The sequence below is a fragment of the Buteo buteo genome, chromosome 3, assembly GCF_964188355.1.
Source record: "Buteo buteo chromosome 3, bButBut1.hap1.1, whole genome shotgun sequence".
NCBI lineage: Eukaryota > Metazoa > Chordata > Aves > Accipitriformes > Accipitridae > Buteo > Buteo buteo.
The window spans coordinates 37,678,878-37,699,597 of NC_134173.1; the positions used below are offsets into that span (position 1 = coordinate 37,678,878).

General features: G+C 39.5%; 1 protein-coding gene across 1 annotated transcript in view; it reads right to left on the bottom strand.

The window, feature by feature from the left end:
- TOX (thymocyte selection associated high mobility group box) overlaps positions 1–20,484 on the bottom strand; it is a 224,860-nt gene extending 204,376 nt beyond the window's left edge. Inside the window, exon 1 of the mRNA XM_075024334.1 lies at positions 20,383–20,484. Within this exon, the coding sequence (XP_074880435.1) occupies positions 20,383–20,484 (102 nt within the window). The remainder of the gene's footprint in view (positions 1–20,382) is intronic.
- Between the last annotated feature and the right edge of the window lie 236 nt (positions 20,485–20,720).

Below are 20,720 nucleotides of genomic sequence, written 5' to 3' on the forward strand. Positions count from 1 at the left end.
TGGGAGTCACAAACTAAGGCACGCTGGCAAGCCAGATGAACAAAGGATACACTGAGGAATCATCTGTTACCCATCTCTACTTCTAAACTGGCCATGATAGCTTTACGGAGGATTTCTATTCCAAAGCTTTACCTGTATTTAAGCTTTAGAAAGCAAACAGTATAGAGCTCTGTCACAATCACACCTAAGTTTCTAATTTAAATACTAATACCAAGACACTTTTCTGAAGATGTTCTGAAGATTGAGAAAACTGATATCCCATTTCTTGAACCCACAATTCTGGTTTATCCGTAGTTAACAACCTCGATCCTGAAAGATATCACTGCTAAAGTTGAATGTTTCTTTCTATCATATAATTAATTATTTGTCTGAATTTGTGCAAAGTAGAACTTGGACACACTTTACTTCTGTTTCATAAAAGATTTGGCTTTCATCTGATTTTTTTTAAAGATCTCACTTTTCACTTTTATGGGATCAGTTTTCCAACAATTGAGCTTATCAGCCACATCTACACCGCTAGTAATTCAAAACCATGGCATATTTATTGATTCCAAAAAGCTATTACATGATATCGCTTGCGTCGCTGTATTTGATTAGACTGAGTTATTGGAGGAACTAACAAAAGATTACTCAGAACTCAGCACAGAGCTTATATAGATGTCGTCTTACCTGACATCTAGGCTATTTGCTCTTGCACTTTTATTTATAAGTATTACACACAGATCAAGTTTTGCACAAAACAAATACCCAACGTACCTTTATCTCCATTTTGTTATTCCACCATTAGAAAAAAAACAACTATAAGAGATAGGTTGTAGGTATAAAACATTTATCCACTCCTTTAAGAGAATATTAATGAACAACTATGTAAAGTTGTATTGATGAGTAAGACATATTACGACTAAACATCACCCAAGTTCAATTTAAACCTGAGCTATATACTACATCTGAATATAGTATATATCAGATATTTATATATGAATATAAATTATGCACTTCTTTGGACAAAAAATGCCCATAAGTTTAAAACATGAATATGTTAATTAGATTTAAATTCATCCATTATAGAAAATATTTTGACAAGTATCCTGAGAACAGTGTTTTTAAAACAGTTCAAGGCATTAAATACATGCAAATTTTGACAGTCAAAAATGCATACTGCATAGCTGAGATACTATCATTCTTCTTCACAATCACTGCAGCCTCTAGCTAGATACAGATTTTTCATGACAGACAGAAACATTTCCTTCTGTGTATCTCATATTCTCAGATTTCTACTTCAGAATGATTCCTGAAACACTTTTAAAGACAGACTTAAAACTACTGCAAACTAGAATGGTTATTATATATTTCAGTTAGCCAGGGCTGCCAACACCAAAGCATAGTCAATCTCTTTTTAAGTAGAACTGTTTGCCACTGGAATCTCTTCCACTGGTGAGTTTCAGGACATGTTTCATTCTTGAATTACCTGCACTAACAGTGCACCTACAGGCTGTTTCCCAAATATGCCTAAGGTAGATGTATACATGGGGTTTGTGTACACAGGCAGATGAGTGCCCACATCAGTTTGAAGTATAGTCACTCTTTTGCAAAATTCCAATGTAATTTTAGGGCACAGTTTCAGAACTGGCAAAAACCCATTTAAAATTTGTAACTAAACGGTCAAGTCTGCCCCCTCTTTGCTTGGCAGCCCTCCTACCGTCACATGGCAAGCCAGACCAGCTCACTGACCGAGACGAAAACTTAGTCTGAAGGACTAGGAAGCAATAATGTCCATCTGCTTTCAAAGCAGAGTATCTTTACACAAAGGCATCCTGTGTGGGCATGGATGTGTCTGCATGGGATGCTACTGTGCAACAGCCAGTGTGCCATAAATTCACATCACCTGGGCCCACAGCACTCAACCACACACACAGCCTGTTGTAAATCACTGCAGCAAAACTCTAACATAGAAGTGGGTCAAGAAACTGCTCAAAGGAATAGTGGACAACCTCCCTGTACCAGGAAAATACACTGATTCTTTAGTTACATGGATCTACTTACGCGAGGATTTTGAATTTGAAATGGAGGTTTAAAGGAAACATGGAAATTTTTACAAAGTAGTAACAGCTGGTCCTCAAGGAACTATGGAGATGTCCCGTGCAGGCGGCAGCCTGAATCGCACTGTGAGAGCATCACAGCTTCGTGTGAGTCACGTGTTCCTGGAAGCCCCAAGTGAGAGCATGTGGATGGAAAGACATGCAATTGTTTTACAACAAAAACAAGATTCCTGGCATGAGCTTCCCTCAGCCACTGAAGTTACCTTCCAACTACCAGCACTCTTTATCCCTACTTACTGGGAAAAAGAGCTGCAGGGAATCTTGCAGGGAGTATTGCAGAGCACCAGGGTATCAGTGGATTTGTGCATTTGTCTCTTAACCCAGATTCGCAGCTTACACGTGCCTCTGTCTTGCTAATGAAATACCTTTTGGATTGATCCACTACACAGGGAAAAGTAAAACTAACCGATTATTGTTTGAGGAAACCGCAACTCAAATGAACCTCAGCCACAGTTTTGCAACTGCAGGAGGGACAGATAAAATGTGATCTTGTAACTGTGACAACTAATACTAGTTTAATACTTTAAAATCTCTGTGTTTGATGGACCTTGGAATGCACATGTACTTATAGGAAAAACAACACTCAATAGAAAATGAATTTAATGTTCTCAGTAAGGTTTCTTTAGGGCCAGTATGTATAAAATGCAACAGTCCTGAAAATTAGCCCCAGGTGTATCATTTTGTTAATACAAGAAATGTGCAGGATATCTAGAACAATAAAGCTTACGTAAATCTTTTCATAAGAAAAAGGGGTACCTAAGATAGGGTTATGTAGCTGACCTGAAGCCAAATCACAGTCCTTGAAGAAAGCAAAACTCCTCTGGACATCAGTGGCATTTTTCCTAGGGTAAGAGCTGCAAGGACAAGCCTGCGATTGAAATACTTTGGTACCATGAGGCTCTAAAAGCCAAAGCAGTGATAAGGGCAGGAGAGCTGTTATTTCTGTACCATAAAAAGAAAGATTCTAGAGCCGTTACTGCATTTAAATGTATTCTGATATTGCATTCTGCTTTTTCATCTCAGCAGACACTGTTTCATCCGAACAAGACGGACATAACATAGAGCACAGTATTTTATATTAGATGTAGTTATAAGGGAAGAACAACAACCTTGGAATGACTCACTCACAGGACCAATTCATAGGTTACACCGAGTATGAAAGGCAATTTCGGAATAGTGGTGGAAGAAAAGGAGTTTTATAACAGAGGTGATACAAACTAATTTGGAGACACAGATACATACAGAACAGAGTACACAGTGTACTGTACATGCTTCTTCAAGGGAGGAAAGAATGGTTCCTTTTTCAAATACAGTGGTATCTGCAAAAAATAAAGTCCAATTCTGTTCAGTACTGTAATGAAATCATTACAAATGCTGAAACATATTAAAAATTCAACACTAAAAAGACAGTGGCTTTGTACTTGTGCTGCACTGAGTCTAAACAAAAGATACTAAGAACAGGAGACTGAATTAAGGCAGGACTGGTGACAGACATTGGCAGTCCTATACAAGTGGTGCATGCAGAATGTAATAAGATATTTAGGAGTGTATTTCAGCCTATATTCTAAAGCACTGAGAGGGTAAAGTTTTGCTCATAGCTGCATTCCTTTTTAGGAAAATGGGAAAAAATGGTAAGAAAATACAAGATTTGTTGAATTATTTCACAAACAGCTTGTCACAGCTCTATATCCTAGATGATACATTTCTTTGTCAGGACAAACATAATGAAGTTCACCTTTTAAAATCTAATGCAACAGACTTCTATTATCACTGGGGTTGTAAAAATAGCATCTTCTACAAATGAACTGTACCATAAAAATTGATGCTCATGAAATGTTATTATAATCTGAAGTCTAAAACCACAAAGCAAGAAAATTCCGAGTTAAACTGAAACTTCATCCTTAGCCCACCCAAAAGTGTTTAGACACAGCAGGGCTTGCCAAAGAGCAATAATCCTATATACAAAATATGCTGCCATAACCAGAAATTTCAAACTAAGTATGGAATCCCAGCTCTAATTCTGACCTTTCTCTTGCCTATTTTTGTGGGTATAAGCAAGTCCCTTCATTACTGCAGCACTGGTGTGGTTAATAACCTTAAGGTATTTTTTTAAACTATTTCTATGCAGCAGAATTCATTTGCCAGCTTCTCAGTTGCACAGTCAACTGTACTGTTTTGTAAAGGCAAAGAAGAAGGGGAAAAACCAAAACAAAAATAGTAAAATTATTTTTACAGAGTACTGTGGAGTGGCCCTAAAGGAAAAAGAACTCACATAACTGAGTGGTTCACTCCGTGTACTCCAAACTTGTCGAGTTCTTTTTTTTTTTTTTTTTTTTAAGAGCTAGAGGCATAAGTTATTGAACCACCAGATAAGGACTGAAATAAGATCTGTTGTTGAGGAAGAACGAGGTTCTCATCCAAGTTAAGAGATAAGAAATTGGGATGTGGAGAAGAGTGATTTTATCAGTGACGGGGAGGGAGGGTGGGGAATGGGACACGAGATGGCATAGCATCTCATAGTGTTTCTCTAGACCTCCACAATTAAGTTTGTGTTGAAGGACCTCTCCCTCCATTGCTGGAGACTACTCCTTCTCTCACCAGGATCTGTTTTTGGAGAGACTACTTTTCCCCATTTCTCTTATGTGACCTCATCAATGTAATGATCACAAAAGGACTTCCTCATATTTTTGGACTCTACCTTCTTAAAAGAAACTTCCTGGCAGGAGATGGTAAATCAGCTGCTGAAGAGGCAGCCTCTGTTGCAGGATGTCAGGACTTCTGTGGAATATGAGCGAGGAAAGTAGCAGATGAAGGCAGCAATGGAATAGCTAACATGACATTTCATGGACTGAAGACAGAAAGCACTTCTCAGAGAAGCCCCTGCAGCTCAGGGAGTTTGTTCCATGAGCCAGCAAACGTTGCCTGGAGTCATGCAAGTCCACAGAAAGAGCAACATAATGCACCATAAAGACTTCTGTAAATGCACATTCATGGAACTTTTAACATCATCCAGTACTACTTCACTTGATCAGTCCTAATCGTAATAGCTCTGCTGTCATGTAAATCTGAATTTGGCTGTTTTCCTTAAAACAGGCATTTTGTCACACTAGGTCTTTGAACCAGAGATTTTTGAATCACCCCAAAGAACTGAGGGTTAAAGTTAGTCTGCCTGGGGCACACCCCACACCCCCCTTCTCCACTGACAGTACAGGGACTTCAGGACCCTCCAGTGGTGTCCCTTCTCACCTAGCGAGCTGGTCAGCTTTTCCCTGCAGATAGCTTAAGTGTCCATGCTGGTGGAAATGATGTCCAGCTTTGTCCAAGACCAGTCAGAAAATCTATTTTCTACAGGTTATCTTCATGTTTTCTTCTGTTCTAGCACAAATTCATAATCACCAGGCGACTGGTACTCTGAGTAAGGCTGCAATTTATCTGTCTTTTCAAAGCTCAGCATCTGTACAGGGAGAATATTTGAAACATAAAGGGAGAAAGGAGTCTCCTGGCAGAAAGGAGACTAACATTCAGTGATGGTAAAATGCAAATACACGCTCAAACCAGCGCTGACAGACCACAGCCCCAGCTCTTTTCCTTAGATGAGTTCCTTAACCACTCGGTGCCTCCTTTCCCTACTCTCCTTTCCCACGCTTGACTGAACAACATGCAGCTACCAGAGTGGATGGAAAGCCCATGTTCCCTCACAACCATGTTTCTTCCTTACCGAGGATAACAAGACCTGATGATTATGATACTCTTCTATTTTTAACTCCTCATAAATAGGGAAATATGCATTCCCATACTGTTATTTTCAGCTTTGTATGGGTCCATTGCAAGCTCAGTAGTAAGAATAAGGGAAGATTCTGATGAGTGAATGGCAGAAAATTAACCTCCAGGTCTGGTACATCACTGTGCCCCATTGCTTCAGAATATGCTTACAACTCTAATATAAGCAGAGAGCTTCTAACATCGCTAGAAACCCAGGCAATCATGTAGGAAGCAGCAGGTTAACGGCTGTCTGTTGTAATTAACTTGTTCCTAGAAAGTCTGCAGTCTTCTCCTCCAACAAAAACCTTCTAAATTCAGAACTTTACCTATTTTATTCTGCAGTAAATATTAACATTTACATTTTGAATTTCTGAAAAGAGCGACTAAAACCAAAGCCGAGTTACAGAATGCTGCTTTAGTACTTCCACTGTAATGTTCTGTTTGAGAAAGTCCTCTGGAATCAGAGCACTCTTAAAAGGGCAATGGATTCAGCTGAATAATATATTTTTCCATTTCAAAAATATTTTTTCTCTGAGCTTTCATTATTACATACATGAGCTCCCTTGTAGGTCCAAAGAAAAATATTATAGGACAAACTCTAAGGATTTGTACAGTAAATCCTCAGTTTTTACTAGAACTAAAATAATTTATACACATTTAGAGAGCTTCGTATGAAATGTGCATTTAGCAGATCCTACTTTAATTACTTCTATAAGCATAGTATCTATATATGATAATAAAGATATAAAGATACATATAATACAGTTTATCTTATCTCACAATTGCAGGCTTAACTATAGTACATATTACTGTAATTTTGGTCACAATACCTGTATTTGGAGTTCAAGTGGTATTTTTAACCTTAAGGAAACTCAACCAGCTCCATTATTTGCAGCACACCTTTCGAATTCAGCAGAAGAAAAGATATTGAGATAGAAAAATGCCTTTTGTTCAAAGGTAAACTGTTAAAATTACTAAAGCCTTAACTTACACTTGAGCTCCTCAGCCCAAAATGTGGGCATCATGACAAAAAAATAACACAAGTATTCTCATGTTGGATCCCAAATCATTAGAATGTAAGCATGCCTCATGGCAGCCTGTGTCAAGGTATCCACAGAAGGAAAGGATTGGTAAGAGAGAGATGAAGATTTTCCCAGCCACAGCAACACTTGGTCCTCCCCTCATTCACCATGACAAAACTCTCCCTGCTGCTAACAAGAGTTAACTCTGCAGCAGAAAAATCTGTGCAGCAATATTGAAGAGACATAGACACTCCTGATAGACAATAGTAATGAATGTCATGGATACAATCCAATGAATCAGTAACACACAAAAAAGACATTTTTGAAAGAATGTTGTTTGGGTTACAAAGTGAAGAGGCCAAAATATGGAAAATGCCAGATTTAAGGCTGCCGGAAAGCCTAACTCAGGTGCCATTTGTAACTGCATTAATGATAAAGTTGCAATGGCGTGATCACTTACTCCACACCTGCTGTTTGACTCCATCAGCTCCTGCCAATGGTAACTTACTAAAGAGCAAAATCAAGACATCCTTAAATCTGGCATTCCCAGCCTTTGTTTCCCAGTGTTTGACTTCATAACCTAACAAAGTCCTTAAGAAATGAAGTCCTCATGACAGCAACGTTGTAATATTCTCAACACTGTAACAAGAGCTACTATGGTGATTTACAAAAATGGCCCTGGTGTTAATCCAAAATTACAGCTTCAGAGTCTGCTCTCATTTTTATCAAAACCTTAGTTACAAGCTTTACCATGTTGCACAACTGAAATATTTTCTTTCCTCAACAATGAAAAAACCATTTAAAAATTCTTCATTTCTTATAGGTTTTGACTTCCAAAGTCTACGATTTTTCCTGGCTTTGGGAGCCTTGTGGACATGGTACCTATAATGGAAAGCTCCCCAAACCAGTAATTTTAGAAATTCTCTCAAAAAAAAAAGCTTTATCAGAAGTGGAAGCACCAAAGGTCTGAAACTGGCACAGATGTGAGCCCAGACAAATCTAAACACAAGCACCTTTGGGTATCCAGAAAGCTATGGCTCCTCATTGATGCATTTGCTCATAGGACTTGAATGCACACTGTACAGAGGGAATCGTACTTTCAGATTACTATCTTTGCCATTTCCCATGTCCCTCTATTTTCTACTCAGAAATCCTGAAGATCCCTGGAAGTGTCAGTTCCTAATAGATCCAACCATCCACTGATGTCATATATTACATCAGAAGGGGTTCGCTTCATTAGAAATAAAGCAAAGTCTTGGTTTTCTTCTTAAGGTATTCATAGTTCTTAAGCACTCCTGAGGGTTTACTGATGTTCAAGACATAATTAGGCGAGATGCACGTTAGTCCAGCACAGGAGTGAGTAGGCTCCATACAGGTGCCAAAGTTAAACAGCATCTTGTCAGACAAGGTGATGTTCGTTGCTGTTGTAGCCTTAAGATTCAACAAGTGGTTGGCACCCTCCATTCCCACACTTCACACAAATATAAACTGAAAGTGCAAGTTAGCCCTACACAAAGAGTAAAAGGGCAAAAGGCAGTCAATTTGCTTTTCATCCGAGATCATTGATAACTAGGAAAGAAACTTTTTGACTAAGTAACAATTCCTTCCCAGGGGTCCTCACGGAAAAATGCAACTGTCATCCCCCTTTAGATTTCAATGTCCCTGTACAGACAAAAACCACTAACTCAGCTAAAAGTTCCCCACAACTGCGTTGTAGCTGTGCTTTCAGTTGCCAATGCTTCATGAGCTTTAAAAAAAATACAGTCAATGTTGTGGTTTCTGATGTAAAATGAAACCTGGAATCTAATTTGAGACATCAAAATCTAATTACTATTCATAATAACGAATCTTTGGCTTTGTCATTTTCACCTGCAATGTTCTTGGCTATGGAAAATGTTGGGGTCTATTTATCAGTGTCATTTTGCAGTGATGTATCATTTACTGTTCTTAAGAAAAAAAAATTAATATTTAAGTTGCATTACAATTGATACCAAAACTCAGTTTTACTATCAGACTCAAAACTGAGGCCTCTGTCAGTCCTTATGGAGGTAAATCTCCCCCTAAAGTAACAGTGTTGCCCGAAGAGTGTGGATCAAATCCAGTATGAATGAGAAAGCCCGCTAGCTCCCACACATACGAAGAAACCCCCACCATTTCCCCATGTCTTGTATAAAGGTGCAAGACGCAAGGGCAGCCTGCCTCAGTAAATTTTTCCACTCACTTTACTTTTTTTTTTTATTTGACTGATTTTGTTCAAAGTACTCTTGGAAAAAAAAGTAGAAAGATAAACACACTTCTGCTAGCAAATGCCAGAAGAAAAATATATTCTAGCAGTCTTTGGCCAACTTAGACTTGAAATGAATTTACATCATCAAAATACCTCTTAATTGTGTTAAAACATTCTGAAAACTTATTGTACACATTTTTCTTCCAAAATTCACAGGAACCTTTTGCTTTACAGTCCATTCTTCACTTGCATGCCCTTTTTCTCTCTCTTTGGAAAATATATCAGTTGTTTATTAAAAAAAAGAAGTGTTTTGGCATGGCTGACCTGTAGAGATATGGAGCTAAGCAGAGTCCGGTGAATCTACTCACTCTGATATGCACACATGATACGCAATTAAAATCTCCATTCACATTCCTATGGGGTTGTCAATCAAGAGAAAAGCCTTTTTGACAACATCCAGTGAAGCGTACCAACTAACTGCTGAACAGGAACTTAAACAGTAACAGCTTTTGTTACTAGCAAGAACGGATTTTACCAAGATTGGGCTCAGTTTCTAAAGAAATCATTATGTTAAAATTTGGGGGGCTTTTCATTAAAAATTAAAATGTGTCACAAAGCTATTGTGTGTGAAGCTATCATATTATGTAATACATGAGGGTTATCAGATGTATGTGAAAAAAACCTCTAACCTTTCTTGACTGTAGGAAACAATTTAACCTTTCATATTTAGAACAATGAACAATGATTACAAGCCAGTTTTTAGCAAGAGAACATTATTCTAATTGCATGTTGTCTATTTGGTAGACACCGAATATCTTTTATAACATATAAGCTTCCCAGCCACAAAACTAACACTGTAAAAGGTCTGCTACTGCCAAAAATGATACTGTGAACAATTTATTACTGACAGACTGGAAAATGATGTGGCTTAATTATAAGTATTTGCAACTCTGAAAATATAACTTTGAATTTATGACAACAGAGGAAAAGTCTTTGATAAACACTGAAGATGCTAACATTTACTTTCTAATACCCAGTTAGATAATGCACAACTCGTAAGAGCATTAGGGTACTTTAAAATCAAATCTGTAAAGGTAAAACCAGTAAAAATAAATAGGTCATTATTAATCTGCTGTTTGTGTTTTGAGCACTAACCTTGAACTACAGTTTTCCAACATGCTAATATTATTAGATATTGAAATATTTGCCCTCTTGCTTATCATGCTCCATAACTGAAGACAGAGCAGATGCATCCTGACTATTAACAGTCATGACAAATTGCCTTACTAATGAATGTTACACACTGAAAGTGCCATAACTGATTAAACTACAATTTCCCACTACCAGACAGAGAGAGACTTGGGAACTCCAGCAGTGGACAACTCTGATGTTCTGCCAACAGGCCTTCAGGGCACAGTGTGGTATTTAGAAAAACACACTGTAAATTCCATATGAATATATTCTGAAAGACTATGTGTATACAACAGGTTTTAAAGAACATTAGATGAAACAGCTTAGGTTTGTAGCCGATGAGCCATGTAAAATAGATGTGTTTTAACAATTTTAGTATCATTACAAGGCTGCATTGGAGAATATTTCTGTTGGGTTCCTCTACCCACCTCCCCATCTCCCCAAACATTGCTTGTGCTTTGCTTTCACATAAAATCTTTCTTTTGTCAGTCTCTTTGTCGGTGCAAAATTGGCAGCGGTTCAAATTCAAAGTACTCCTATTCATTTACTGACCATTAAACCAATGTCATTCTAGTTCACATCAGCCAGAGAGCTAAGCTCTAAAAAACATAAAAGGCTTGCTTCACCACTGACGAATAATGTGTACATTTTTACAGAGCTTAAACCTTAATGCTTTGCCTGAAACTAACAATACAGTATATCTTATCATTCCTTTTTCACAAGCAGGCAGCTGCTGAAACGCTTGCCACTTCAAAATATCAATTGCTTGCCAGAGTTGTCCTCAACACACCCTGTCAAACTCATGTATATTGTGCAATGAAAATGGTGCAGGACTGAAAGCTAGAAATTGTGTCAAATTCTGCTGTAAGGGTATGATGTGCAAAGAACAACGTATGACAACCGTAGAGACTACAAACAATAGCAATGGAGCCAGACACTACATATATCGCAACTGTGCCTGTACATATTTTATTGTATGTATTATATATTTAAAGCATGACAAATGTGTCATTGAAGCTATGTGCTACACCAAATAGAAACCCTTCAGCTAGTTAAGCTGTTTCATTTCTCTTGATGGAAGTGTAGTGGTATTTTTCTGCCCTCTGAACATTTGTTTGTAAATCACACAGCACAAAAAACCCATCAGGTTTTCAAAATGAGTAAGAGAAAACAAAAGGCAATACTACAAGATGAGAAAACGAGATTTTGTTCAATTAACACTTTTGCTTTCCTCTAAGGACACATAGCCAGGCTACCTTAAAGAATATCTGAGGCTATGCAAGACAAATACAATATCACTGCGCCCATAAATTACAGTATACCTAATTTTAATGCAGATAAGTGCTGGCCTATTGATTTGCATGTTTCCCTGGCAAAATGGAAATCCCATGTGGGTATGTTCTTTGTCTGTAGAAAATGCATTTTAAAAAACCTTTATGAATACAGCAATCTATGCTAAAATGGAAAACATAAGTCACTAGTATAAAATTACGTATGGAACCTAGAGGAAGTAGTGCACATGTATACACACATGTACACATGCATCTCTGTGTATGCATGTGTGAATGTGTGTTTCACAATCACATAGTTTTTTTAGCACATACTTACAATTTCTATAAAGTGTCTTGACTAATAAAAATTCAGCCTCTAAATATAATCTTAAATTAGCTGAGGAAAAAAATGAAAATTGCCAAACTAAGTAACAAAGTAAGTAACCATGGAATGCTAATCTTAAATTAAAGAAACAAGACATAGTGGCAATGAAAAAGAAATGTTTAGGAGGAAAGATGAGTGCAACAGCCCACAACAGCATGCAGGTTGCAAAACCTGAACACACAGGATTCCATGAGGGTCATTAACTGATATAATCCTAAGTGAAATGAATAGATATGCCATTAAGGTGTTAATAAATATTTTGGAAAGAGAATAGGTGTTTTAGGTACTCAGGGTTGCTGACCTTTGCTGTGTTTATTAGTGGGACAATGATGCATTATTAACACACAGCAGCTGTACCTGAACTGCTGCCATGAACATAATAGCCTTTTATAGCCATCAGGGGAGTGAGATAGGAGGCCTTTATTAACCACTAGACATGATTAGCACATTATGTGAACTTTAGTAGGCAAATTATCTCTTATTGAAATATAATGTTGGTTATAACTAATTGTAAACATGATTTTAAAAACTTCTCAATGCAAAACTCAGAGTTTCACTACCATTTAGCGAATTACTGGCTAGGCCACTAAAAATTTTTTTTTCCTTTGTTCAACCTGCAAAAACAACTGTGCCTCACAAAAACTTACTGCACTATATTAAAACCACTGAAGAGAATGACTTCCACATCATGAATATTATTCTTCAGAACTGTAAAAAAACATAAACAGACAATTCCAACACAATTAAGAAAACTTCTAATGAAGAAAAAAACCTTGCCTTATATTTTCCTATGAAGATTACAAGCAGTTCTTAAAAAATCAGTTTGCCAATACATTTTCAAGAGTTAACTTGAAAAAATAACACCATGATTTACTTCAAAAAGGCTAATTTTGGGTAAGATTATCCCATTAGCCTTCGCAACTGAACACAGCACTGAAAGTCCATTATGAGCAGTCTTTTATGCCCTAGCAGAATGTCATTAACATAAAAAAAATCATTAGCTTTGATATTAAGCCTCTACTATCTGCAGGTTTCTATGACTAATGTTCACAACTATATCTGCCAAATGATAAATTATACTTTTTTGAATGGTTATCATCCCTTTTCACCACTATTTTTCCTTTTACTATTTATTAGTATTTCAGGTTGATGCAAACACGATGATCGTATAAGAAACAAATGTTTTCTCTTATTTATGAATACAAACTTACACGGTTTTGGCAACTGTGACCAGAATATGGCTTCGAAGCCAGCTACCTATCTTACAGGATAGAAATGACGGATTCTCAGAGTAAGTTCACTTTCTTCAAAGTAAGCAATATATAATGAAGCAGAAACATACATGTGTATATATGCATAGAGCAGCATTGATACAGTAGGAATTTATACGTGTACAAAATATTCTCACTTTTCTGGCAGGAACTGTCTGGATAAATCTTTTGTTTCACATTGCAGACTTCATACTTCCTTTACTGACCCATTTCCGTAAGTACACGTTATCACTGTCTGATTTCAGAGTTCTGATTTCTTCTTGCAGATAGAATAAGTAACTAGAGTTCACTGCAGATTTCCTTATTATAACAGAAATACATAACAGCTACAGTAACTTCCATTTAACCTTTAAGACCATATAATCATCAACAACAATAGGAGGAGACAAAAGTACTACCACAGCAGCTCAATTTCCATGCTTAGCCAGCAGTACCTTTGAAAAAAGCCACTCGTGCCACTTTTGATTGGTAGAGAGCAGTTTAACAGTCAAGAATGTGAATGCTAAAACATTCTGACATTTCCACTAACCTGGTTTTGTCAGATGCTCATGCAATTCAAGTATGTTTTGCAACTTAGAAAGCAGCATGTTTTTGGGGAGAAAACCATACTACAAGGGTCTATAGCAAATCAAATAGCAGCCCAGTGAGAAATACTAAATGAACAGTTCAGGAACAGTGTTAGCATATGTGCAATTGAAAGTTAAGATATAAATATTAGTAGAGCCATATGAAATTCAAATGCTAAAAATAAACTACTTATTGCAAACATAAGAAGCAAAAGAAAACCATAGACATTACAAATGTTGGTTGCACCAAGATCTCTGCTGAAAAATGATTTTAACTTTGAAGATCTAAGTCAAGAGTTAAACATTTTATTTGATGCTCTGACTTACTAACCTAAAACTGATCACAATCAATGAACATAAAATGAAGATATTCCAGTGGAAGCGGAGATGAGATTTTCTTCTGTACACTTGCTGCTGTGGAAGGCTGCTGTTTATTGCTGCTGCTAACACTACATAATCTGTGCCTAACCATAGAATAATGAAATGTTGCCATTTTCCAACTGAATGCTGTAGGGAAAAACATTATGACCAAGAAAATCTCATTCAGGTTGATGTGAATTCCATGTCTGAAAGTATTTTGGAAGCACTGCTATAATTAACAGTCATTTGGTGCTTCCACTATAAACCATGTTTTGGAACAGTTAACAACTCATCATTTTTAATGAGAAATCACTCCTTGGGCAAAAAACTTGGTACCTAGTTGCATAACTAAAACAGTAGAATAGAATAGAATAGAATAGAATAGAATAGAATAGAATAGAATAGAATAGAATAGACTATTTCAGTTGGAAGGGACCTGCAACGATCATCTAGTCCAACTGCAACAACAGAACATGTAAATTTGGTTAGGCTATATTTAAAATAAGTATTTTAGTGTATGCAGCCCATGCTAGACATCCACAGAGCATGTGTCCACTTCAAAAAGATAAACAAAGCTGCCACTAATCACCACTGCTGTCAGTTCCAGAAGCCAAGGTCTGCATTGATCCAGGGACTACCCTCTCACCATGAGAAGTGGTGCTTTCAGGTCACTCTTGAGCCGTGCTGAGAGAGCAGTCAGAGGAAGCTTTTTATTTCCACCGTCTAAGCTTTGTTATATCTGCCATCAATACAGGATTTAAATATCCAAGAATTTTGATCTAAATCCTACCATGATTAGGACACTTCTCTGCTTAATATAAAGGCGTGTTTTAAACATAGTCAATTTTCCAATGTTTCTGTACAGTGTTAGCAAGATGAGAAAGTCCTGCTATGATAGGAATCTAAGGACAGGAGGGTGCTCAGCTCTTCCTGGTAAAGTGTGATCGTCCCCAACGCACACCGAATTCAACAGGAGTTAGGACTGCCCAGTCCTCCCCAGTATCAGCTCCTTAAGTCCTTAAATGCAGATCCAGCTGCTCTTTGGTTTAATGTAAACACCAAAGGTACTGCATGCACTGTAGTGTTTAGCTAATTCAGCATTCTTAATAGTTTACAGTTTTCGCTTTTTTCAGAAGACCTCATGATAGGCTGGTGGAGTGTAATGCCCTAGAGATGAAATACATCATTCTGGTAAGAGAATAAAACATAATTTCTCTCAAGGTACTGATGTTTGGCAGAAAGAAAAAAGAAAAGAATGACTGCGGATGCTTTGGTTTATAGAGATCTTTGAGGAAGATTTCTCAAAAGCACATACATAAATCGTTTTCTGTATTCCACTAAAATTGGGACCACTTCTTTTCTGAAACACTGGAATTTAAGGAGGCACACTTTAGGCTTGCCCACAACTCTGAGACTATATTCTAAGGTCTTAGTAACCCAGGAAAGAGAAGTCCATTTCCCTTCTTCCTATGTGGCACTTTTGAAACTAACTAAAACACTTAACACTTAAAAATCAACAGTCAGCACTAACACAACTCTTTAATCTTCCTTTTAAGAGGCAGCAACAAATTTCAGGTATGATTCTAATGCAGTAGGGGAGAAAGTAGTTATCTAAGGAAAAAAAACCAGCATGACCAGAACAAACAAATGGTGATCTATTAGATGAGCATAATGTAAACTGCTGTCAAAACACTAACACAGCATTCCAGCTTTAGAGCTGCTCTTCAGAGCGCTGGGTTGCCACAATTCTGAGTTTCAGATAGAGACTGGATAGAAGCAAGCCATTGGAAATAATGTACACTTTGTAAACAGCCATGGAACATTTTACTTAGAGTAATCTCTGTGGTGGAATTAAGTTTACACAATAAATGATTCTAAACGCTGTGTATAAATATATGCACTTTTGCTCTGTGGAATTCTGATTACGAGCGGGATTGTTACCTGCTTACAAAGCACCGTATTGTATCTCCTTAGCCACTTCTACCCAATGTCACTCCACTTTTTTCATTTTTAAGGGGCTTGCTTCCCTCTCCCTTCTTTCCTCTTTATTCCTCTTTTTAAAAACAACTACAGTCTTATCATTCTACCTCTGCTGTCTGGCTGCATTTTTCCACTGCTCTGACAACTACCAGTGAATACAAGAAAGATGAGTTGTAGGCTCCTGTATTTTTGAACCAGGTAGCAAATCACAGAAGAATCTAGTGCATAATTCTGCAAGGGTAACCATTGGGAGCAGTAAAGACCATTATTTTCTCCCTACTGTTGGCAGGGGTCAGCGTCCCTGTCATTAGCTGTGTCAAACTATAATTATGTAAGTGCACTTTATGTGAGCAGATATCTGAAAACACTGTAAAGTTACAAGTATGAAAATATACCAATCCTTCTTACAGTACTGATCAAAGTGGTCTTTGGAGGTGACACTTCCATACGGAAAGCCACTAGGATGTTGTTTATTGCTCTCTACATAAACATTTAAACTTATCATCTGAATTCTTCAAGCAGCTTGAAATCCCTGACCATATTCTTCTATCAAATTAAGACACTCGGATTATCAAAGATATTTCTTTTGTAGCATTCAACTCAATTAAGGAATGTAGTGTTTCTTAAAATAAACTTCAACTGAACAGACTACTTGTATTACCCTGTAAATGTCTGAAATGCGATTATGCTTCAAGTTTCAAGAGGCAAACAGTACAACCCCAACTCTAAATCTGTCTGTCCAGCGTAAGAGCTCCACTATGTTATTTCAAAGGCTGACCTATATACCGCAGCATACCGTCCATTCTGTCTGTTTGTATAAGAGATACCTCACACAGTTGTCATAACCAACATTGTTTGCATTGTTCTTTCACTTTTCTCTCTCCATGGGTAATGTGAGAGAAACAAGGAAAAGCCTGCATAACAATATATGCAGAGTATAAAGAGCTTTCACAGCAGATAGAGAAATATTAGACTAAGATGCTTAGAATGCTATTTTAGGTTTATAAAATAAAGATCTAAGCAGTCTTCTGAAACAAAGCCTGCCAACTGGAAATTGTAAGATAAGAGGCGACTGTTTGAATCTACATTATTGCATTTTCCTTTGGCTACAGAAAAACACACTGTCAATACCTCCCATGCATGTGCCCGAGAACTCACTCATATGCTACAATCATCTGATCAGCAAAAAGCTAGTGCTAACAGAATAATTAGAAAACTTAAAAGCATAAGTGTTTGTGGAATACATTCTAAATTACCAGCCGCTCAAGCAGACTTAAAATGTGAAGAATCAAAGTCTGCCATATTTGTCAAAAAAAAAACCAAAACAAAAACCAAAAACCGAAACCCAGATATGAAAACAAGGGCCAAATCCACCAGTAAGTGTCCAAAGCAAGTCTTAACTAACTTTACAAGAAACAAGGTCCAGTTCTGAATGAGTTTTACAGGTAAAGACCTAATCAAGACCACCATTCCAACCCAGAACACGGATCCATCACACTCCAGCCTGGGAGTTTTTCCTGGGAGAGATCAAGAGCAAACACTCAACCAAACTTACTGAACACAAAAGTCTGCAGGCCTCCCGCCCTTCAAACTCCCTAAATACACACAGCATGAAAATGAGTGACAGAGCAATACTGTAACATGATGACATGTTTAGAACAAGTCAGATAAGTTTTCACAGTAATGTTAATCATGCTGGGTGAAGGGAGAGAGTGAAGGGGGTGAAAAATGAAATGTTCAGTAAATGCATGCCTCCAAGGGGCCTGGCAAACCTACTCTGTCCATTTAATGTAATCAGTGGTCAGTGGCAAAGACATCTGAAAAAGACTTTTGTCCTATACTCGGTATCTTATACTGAAACATTCCTGGTAAGTCTTTTCCAAGCATAAAACATATGTCTTATGACTGTGCACTTTTAAGCACATTATCAGTTCAGGCAAAGTGAAAGAGAAGAGTTGCAACTTGTCTACAGAATGAGTGTCTCATTTGCATTTAAAAAGAACAGTTTGCTCCCTCATACATGGCATGACTTAAAAGAAGCTTTAACCAGCTAGTAAAGAAATTCTGAAAACGACTTTCTAAATTAATTTATTCGATTTGCAGTGCAACCCACCAAAAATTATTTAAGGAACTTAATTGGAAAATGATTTAATATATTAAAGTAATTCCTGATTTTCCAAAGCATTTAACTTTTAAATTAAATCTGGCCCACTATCTCAAGAATGATGAGTGAAATGTGTATTCAAGTCATTACCTTCTTTTTGAAGCTTTCAATCACTGATAGGTTTAATAACGTTTGTCCAGTTTCATTGCCAAATGGGTCTTCAGACACTTTGGTGCTTATGTCATTAGTATTAGCCCAAGCTTCTCACTTGGCAACACTTTACGGTTACAATTTACAAAAACAGACAAGAGAGAAAATAACGGCAAGCCACAGATCAAAGGTAGCAGTAGCCTCATGATTGCTCAGAGCACTTACAAAAAAATTAAAGCACACATGCAGGCTCCTACACATCTGGACTCTTCCTGCCGAACAAAGTTCACTCCTGGCACAAACTTCCGATCTATAGGGCAGGTCTGCCAGATGCTGCGAAATACAGTTACTGAAAACACCGCTAACAGTCATACCTCTGGGATCTCTCTCGAAATATCCTTAGGCATCCACCACAAAGGGCCAGATTTATCCCTGAATTCTATAACTCCATTGAGTATATGTGAAATGCAGCCAGGATGAATTTGGTCCTTGCTGTTGTGATTGGTAGATGAGACCATGTGGGAAATCTTTCCTGAAAACTGAGAGGGCTTCACCCCGGCGCTGCAGCCTCCGCGCTCCAGCACAGACACACGCTATTTTGCTGTTTATCTCTGCATCGAGGCAGCTGCCCGCAATGAAAGAGACGGCTCTGAGCATCTCCCTGACACGTGAGACCGGCATGACAATAGCCGACCGCGGAACCAGGCTGGCCGCGGCGGGCCGGGGCGGCTCGCCCCCCGCGGCCGCCCCTCCGCGGCAGCGCCCCTCCGCCGCGCCCCGCCGGCCCCCGGGCCCCGCCGCGGCCCCGCCGCCACCCTCCGCACCGGCGGCCGGCCCTGCGCGCGGCGGAGGTTCCGCTGCCGAAAACATCTGCTGCAGCCTGCCCCGGCCTCCCGCGGCAGGTTGCTGAACGAGCGCCCGGGTTTGAAGCCGGCGCCCGGGCAGCGCTCGCTCGCAGCCGTCTCCCCGTGGCTGGCGGGGGTGTGCTCGAGAAGCGCCCTGGGCAGGTCGCACTTCCCGGCCATTTCCTACGGCCAGCGCTTTATTCATGTGCGAAGCCCATTCCGTAACAGCGGAGAAAGTGCAGCTCATGCATAAAGCACCAGCTGGCTCAGGCCGGGGAGGCAGAAACAATGCGGGAACGAACCCCAGCCCCCTTCCTCGGCAGCAAAAGTAACGCAAAGTGCTCCGGGATCGCGGCACCAAACTCTCGTCACCAAACGCAGGACTTGGGCTAGAGCGAGCCGCCTCTGCAGTTCCTCCTTCCCCAGGGCTCGGGGACCCACAACTTGGCTCTCCTCAGCTACTGGCCCTGTTTGCAGCGCTTTAATCAAGTTGCAGAGGAACCGGTAAGGCAGTTGCACAGCCGGGACAAAGTCGAGCCCCTGTTCTGAACCGACTCGTCACCCTCATACACCCTTATTGTGCATATACAGAGATGTGTGCGTATGTGTCCGTGTCCGTGTGTGTGTATATATATATATATACACACACACGCGCAGGTCACACACACACAAACGTGCTCCCGGCACCGCCAAGTACCGCTTTGACACATGAACTGCAGGGTACGCGGCGGGGCAGAGTTTCTGCCGGTTTGTGGTGGGCGCGATCTTTCCGATTAACAGGAGCCCTGGAAATTCAAGTCCTCCGCCTCGACATCCTTGTCCACGCTGCTCCTCCGAAAGGGACGATGTTATGGAAAATGCCTCCCCCACCCCACCTCCCACCCCCCTCCAGCCGCCCGCCCCCAAACTACTCCGGGGTTTTAATTTGGGGGTGCCTGCAGGGGAGCCGGTGTGTGTCCCGGCGGCACCTCTCCGCGGCGGGCGGCACTGCGCTCCCCAAACCCCGTCAAGTGCCGCTGCCCTCTGCCTCGCCGGTGAACTTGGTGCGCGGCTCGCCAAAGCGCAGCGCCCGTTCATGCAACGCGCCGCGACAACAGCACAATCGACAGCACAGATAAAACACCTCGGACGACACAAAACACGAGTCACCTTGTTGCAATAGTAGGGGTCCAGGCAGGGGGAAGGTCCCAAACAAGGCGTATCAGGAGCGGCTGCAGGCTGAGGAGGTGGTGAATAAAATCTTACGTCCATTTCACTAAAACATCAAGCAAACTCCTTTCCTTCTCTTTTGGTCGTTAATGTTGGTGAAAAAAAAAGGGGGGGGGGAGTGTGTGTGTGTGAGTGTGTGTGTGTGTGAGGGGAGGGGGGGGACACACAACAAGACTGAGAAGAATAAAAAAGAGGTGCCTGACTTCAGTAGTCAAAGAAACACCTTCCCTGCCTCACATCCGTTTGTGGTTTGTAAAGAGAGAGAGAGGAGAGAGAGA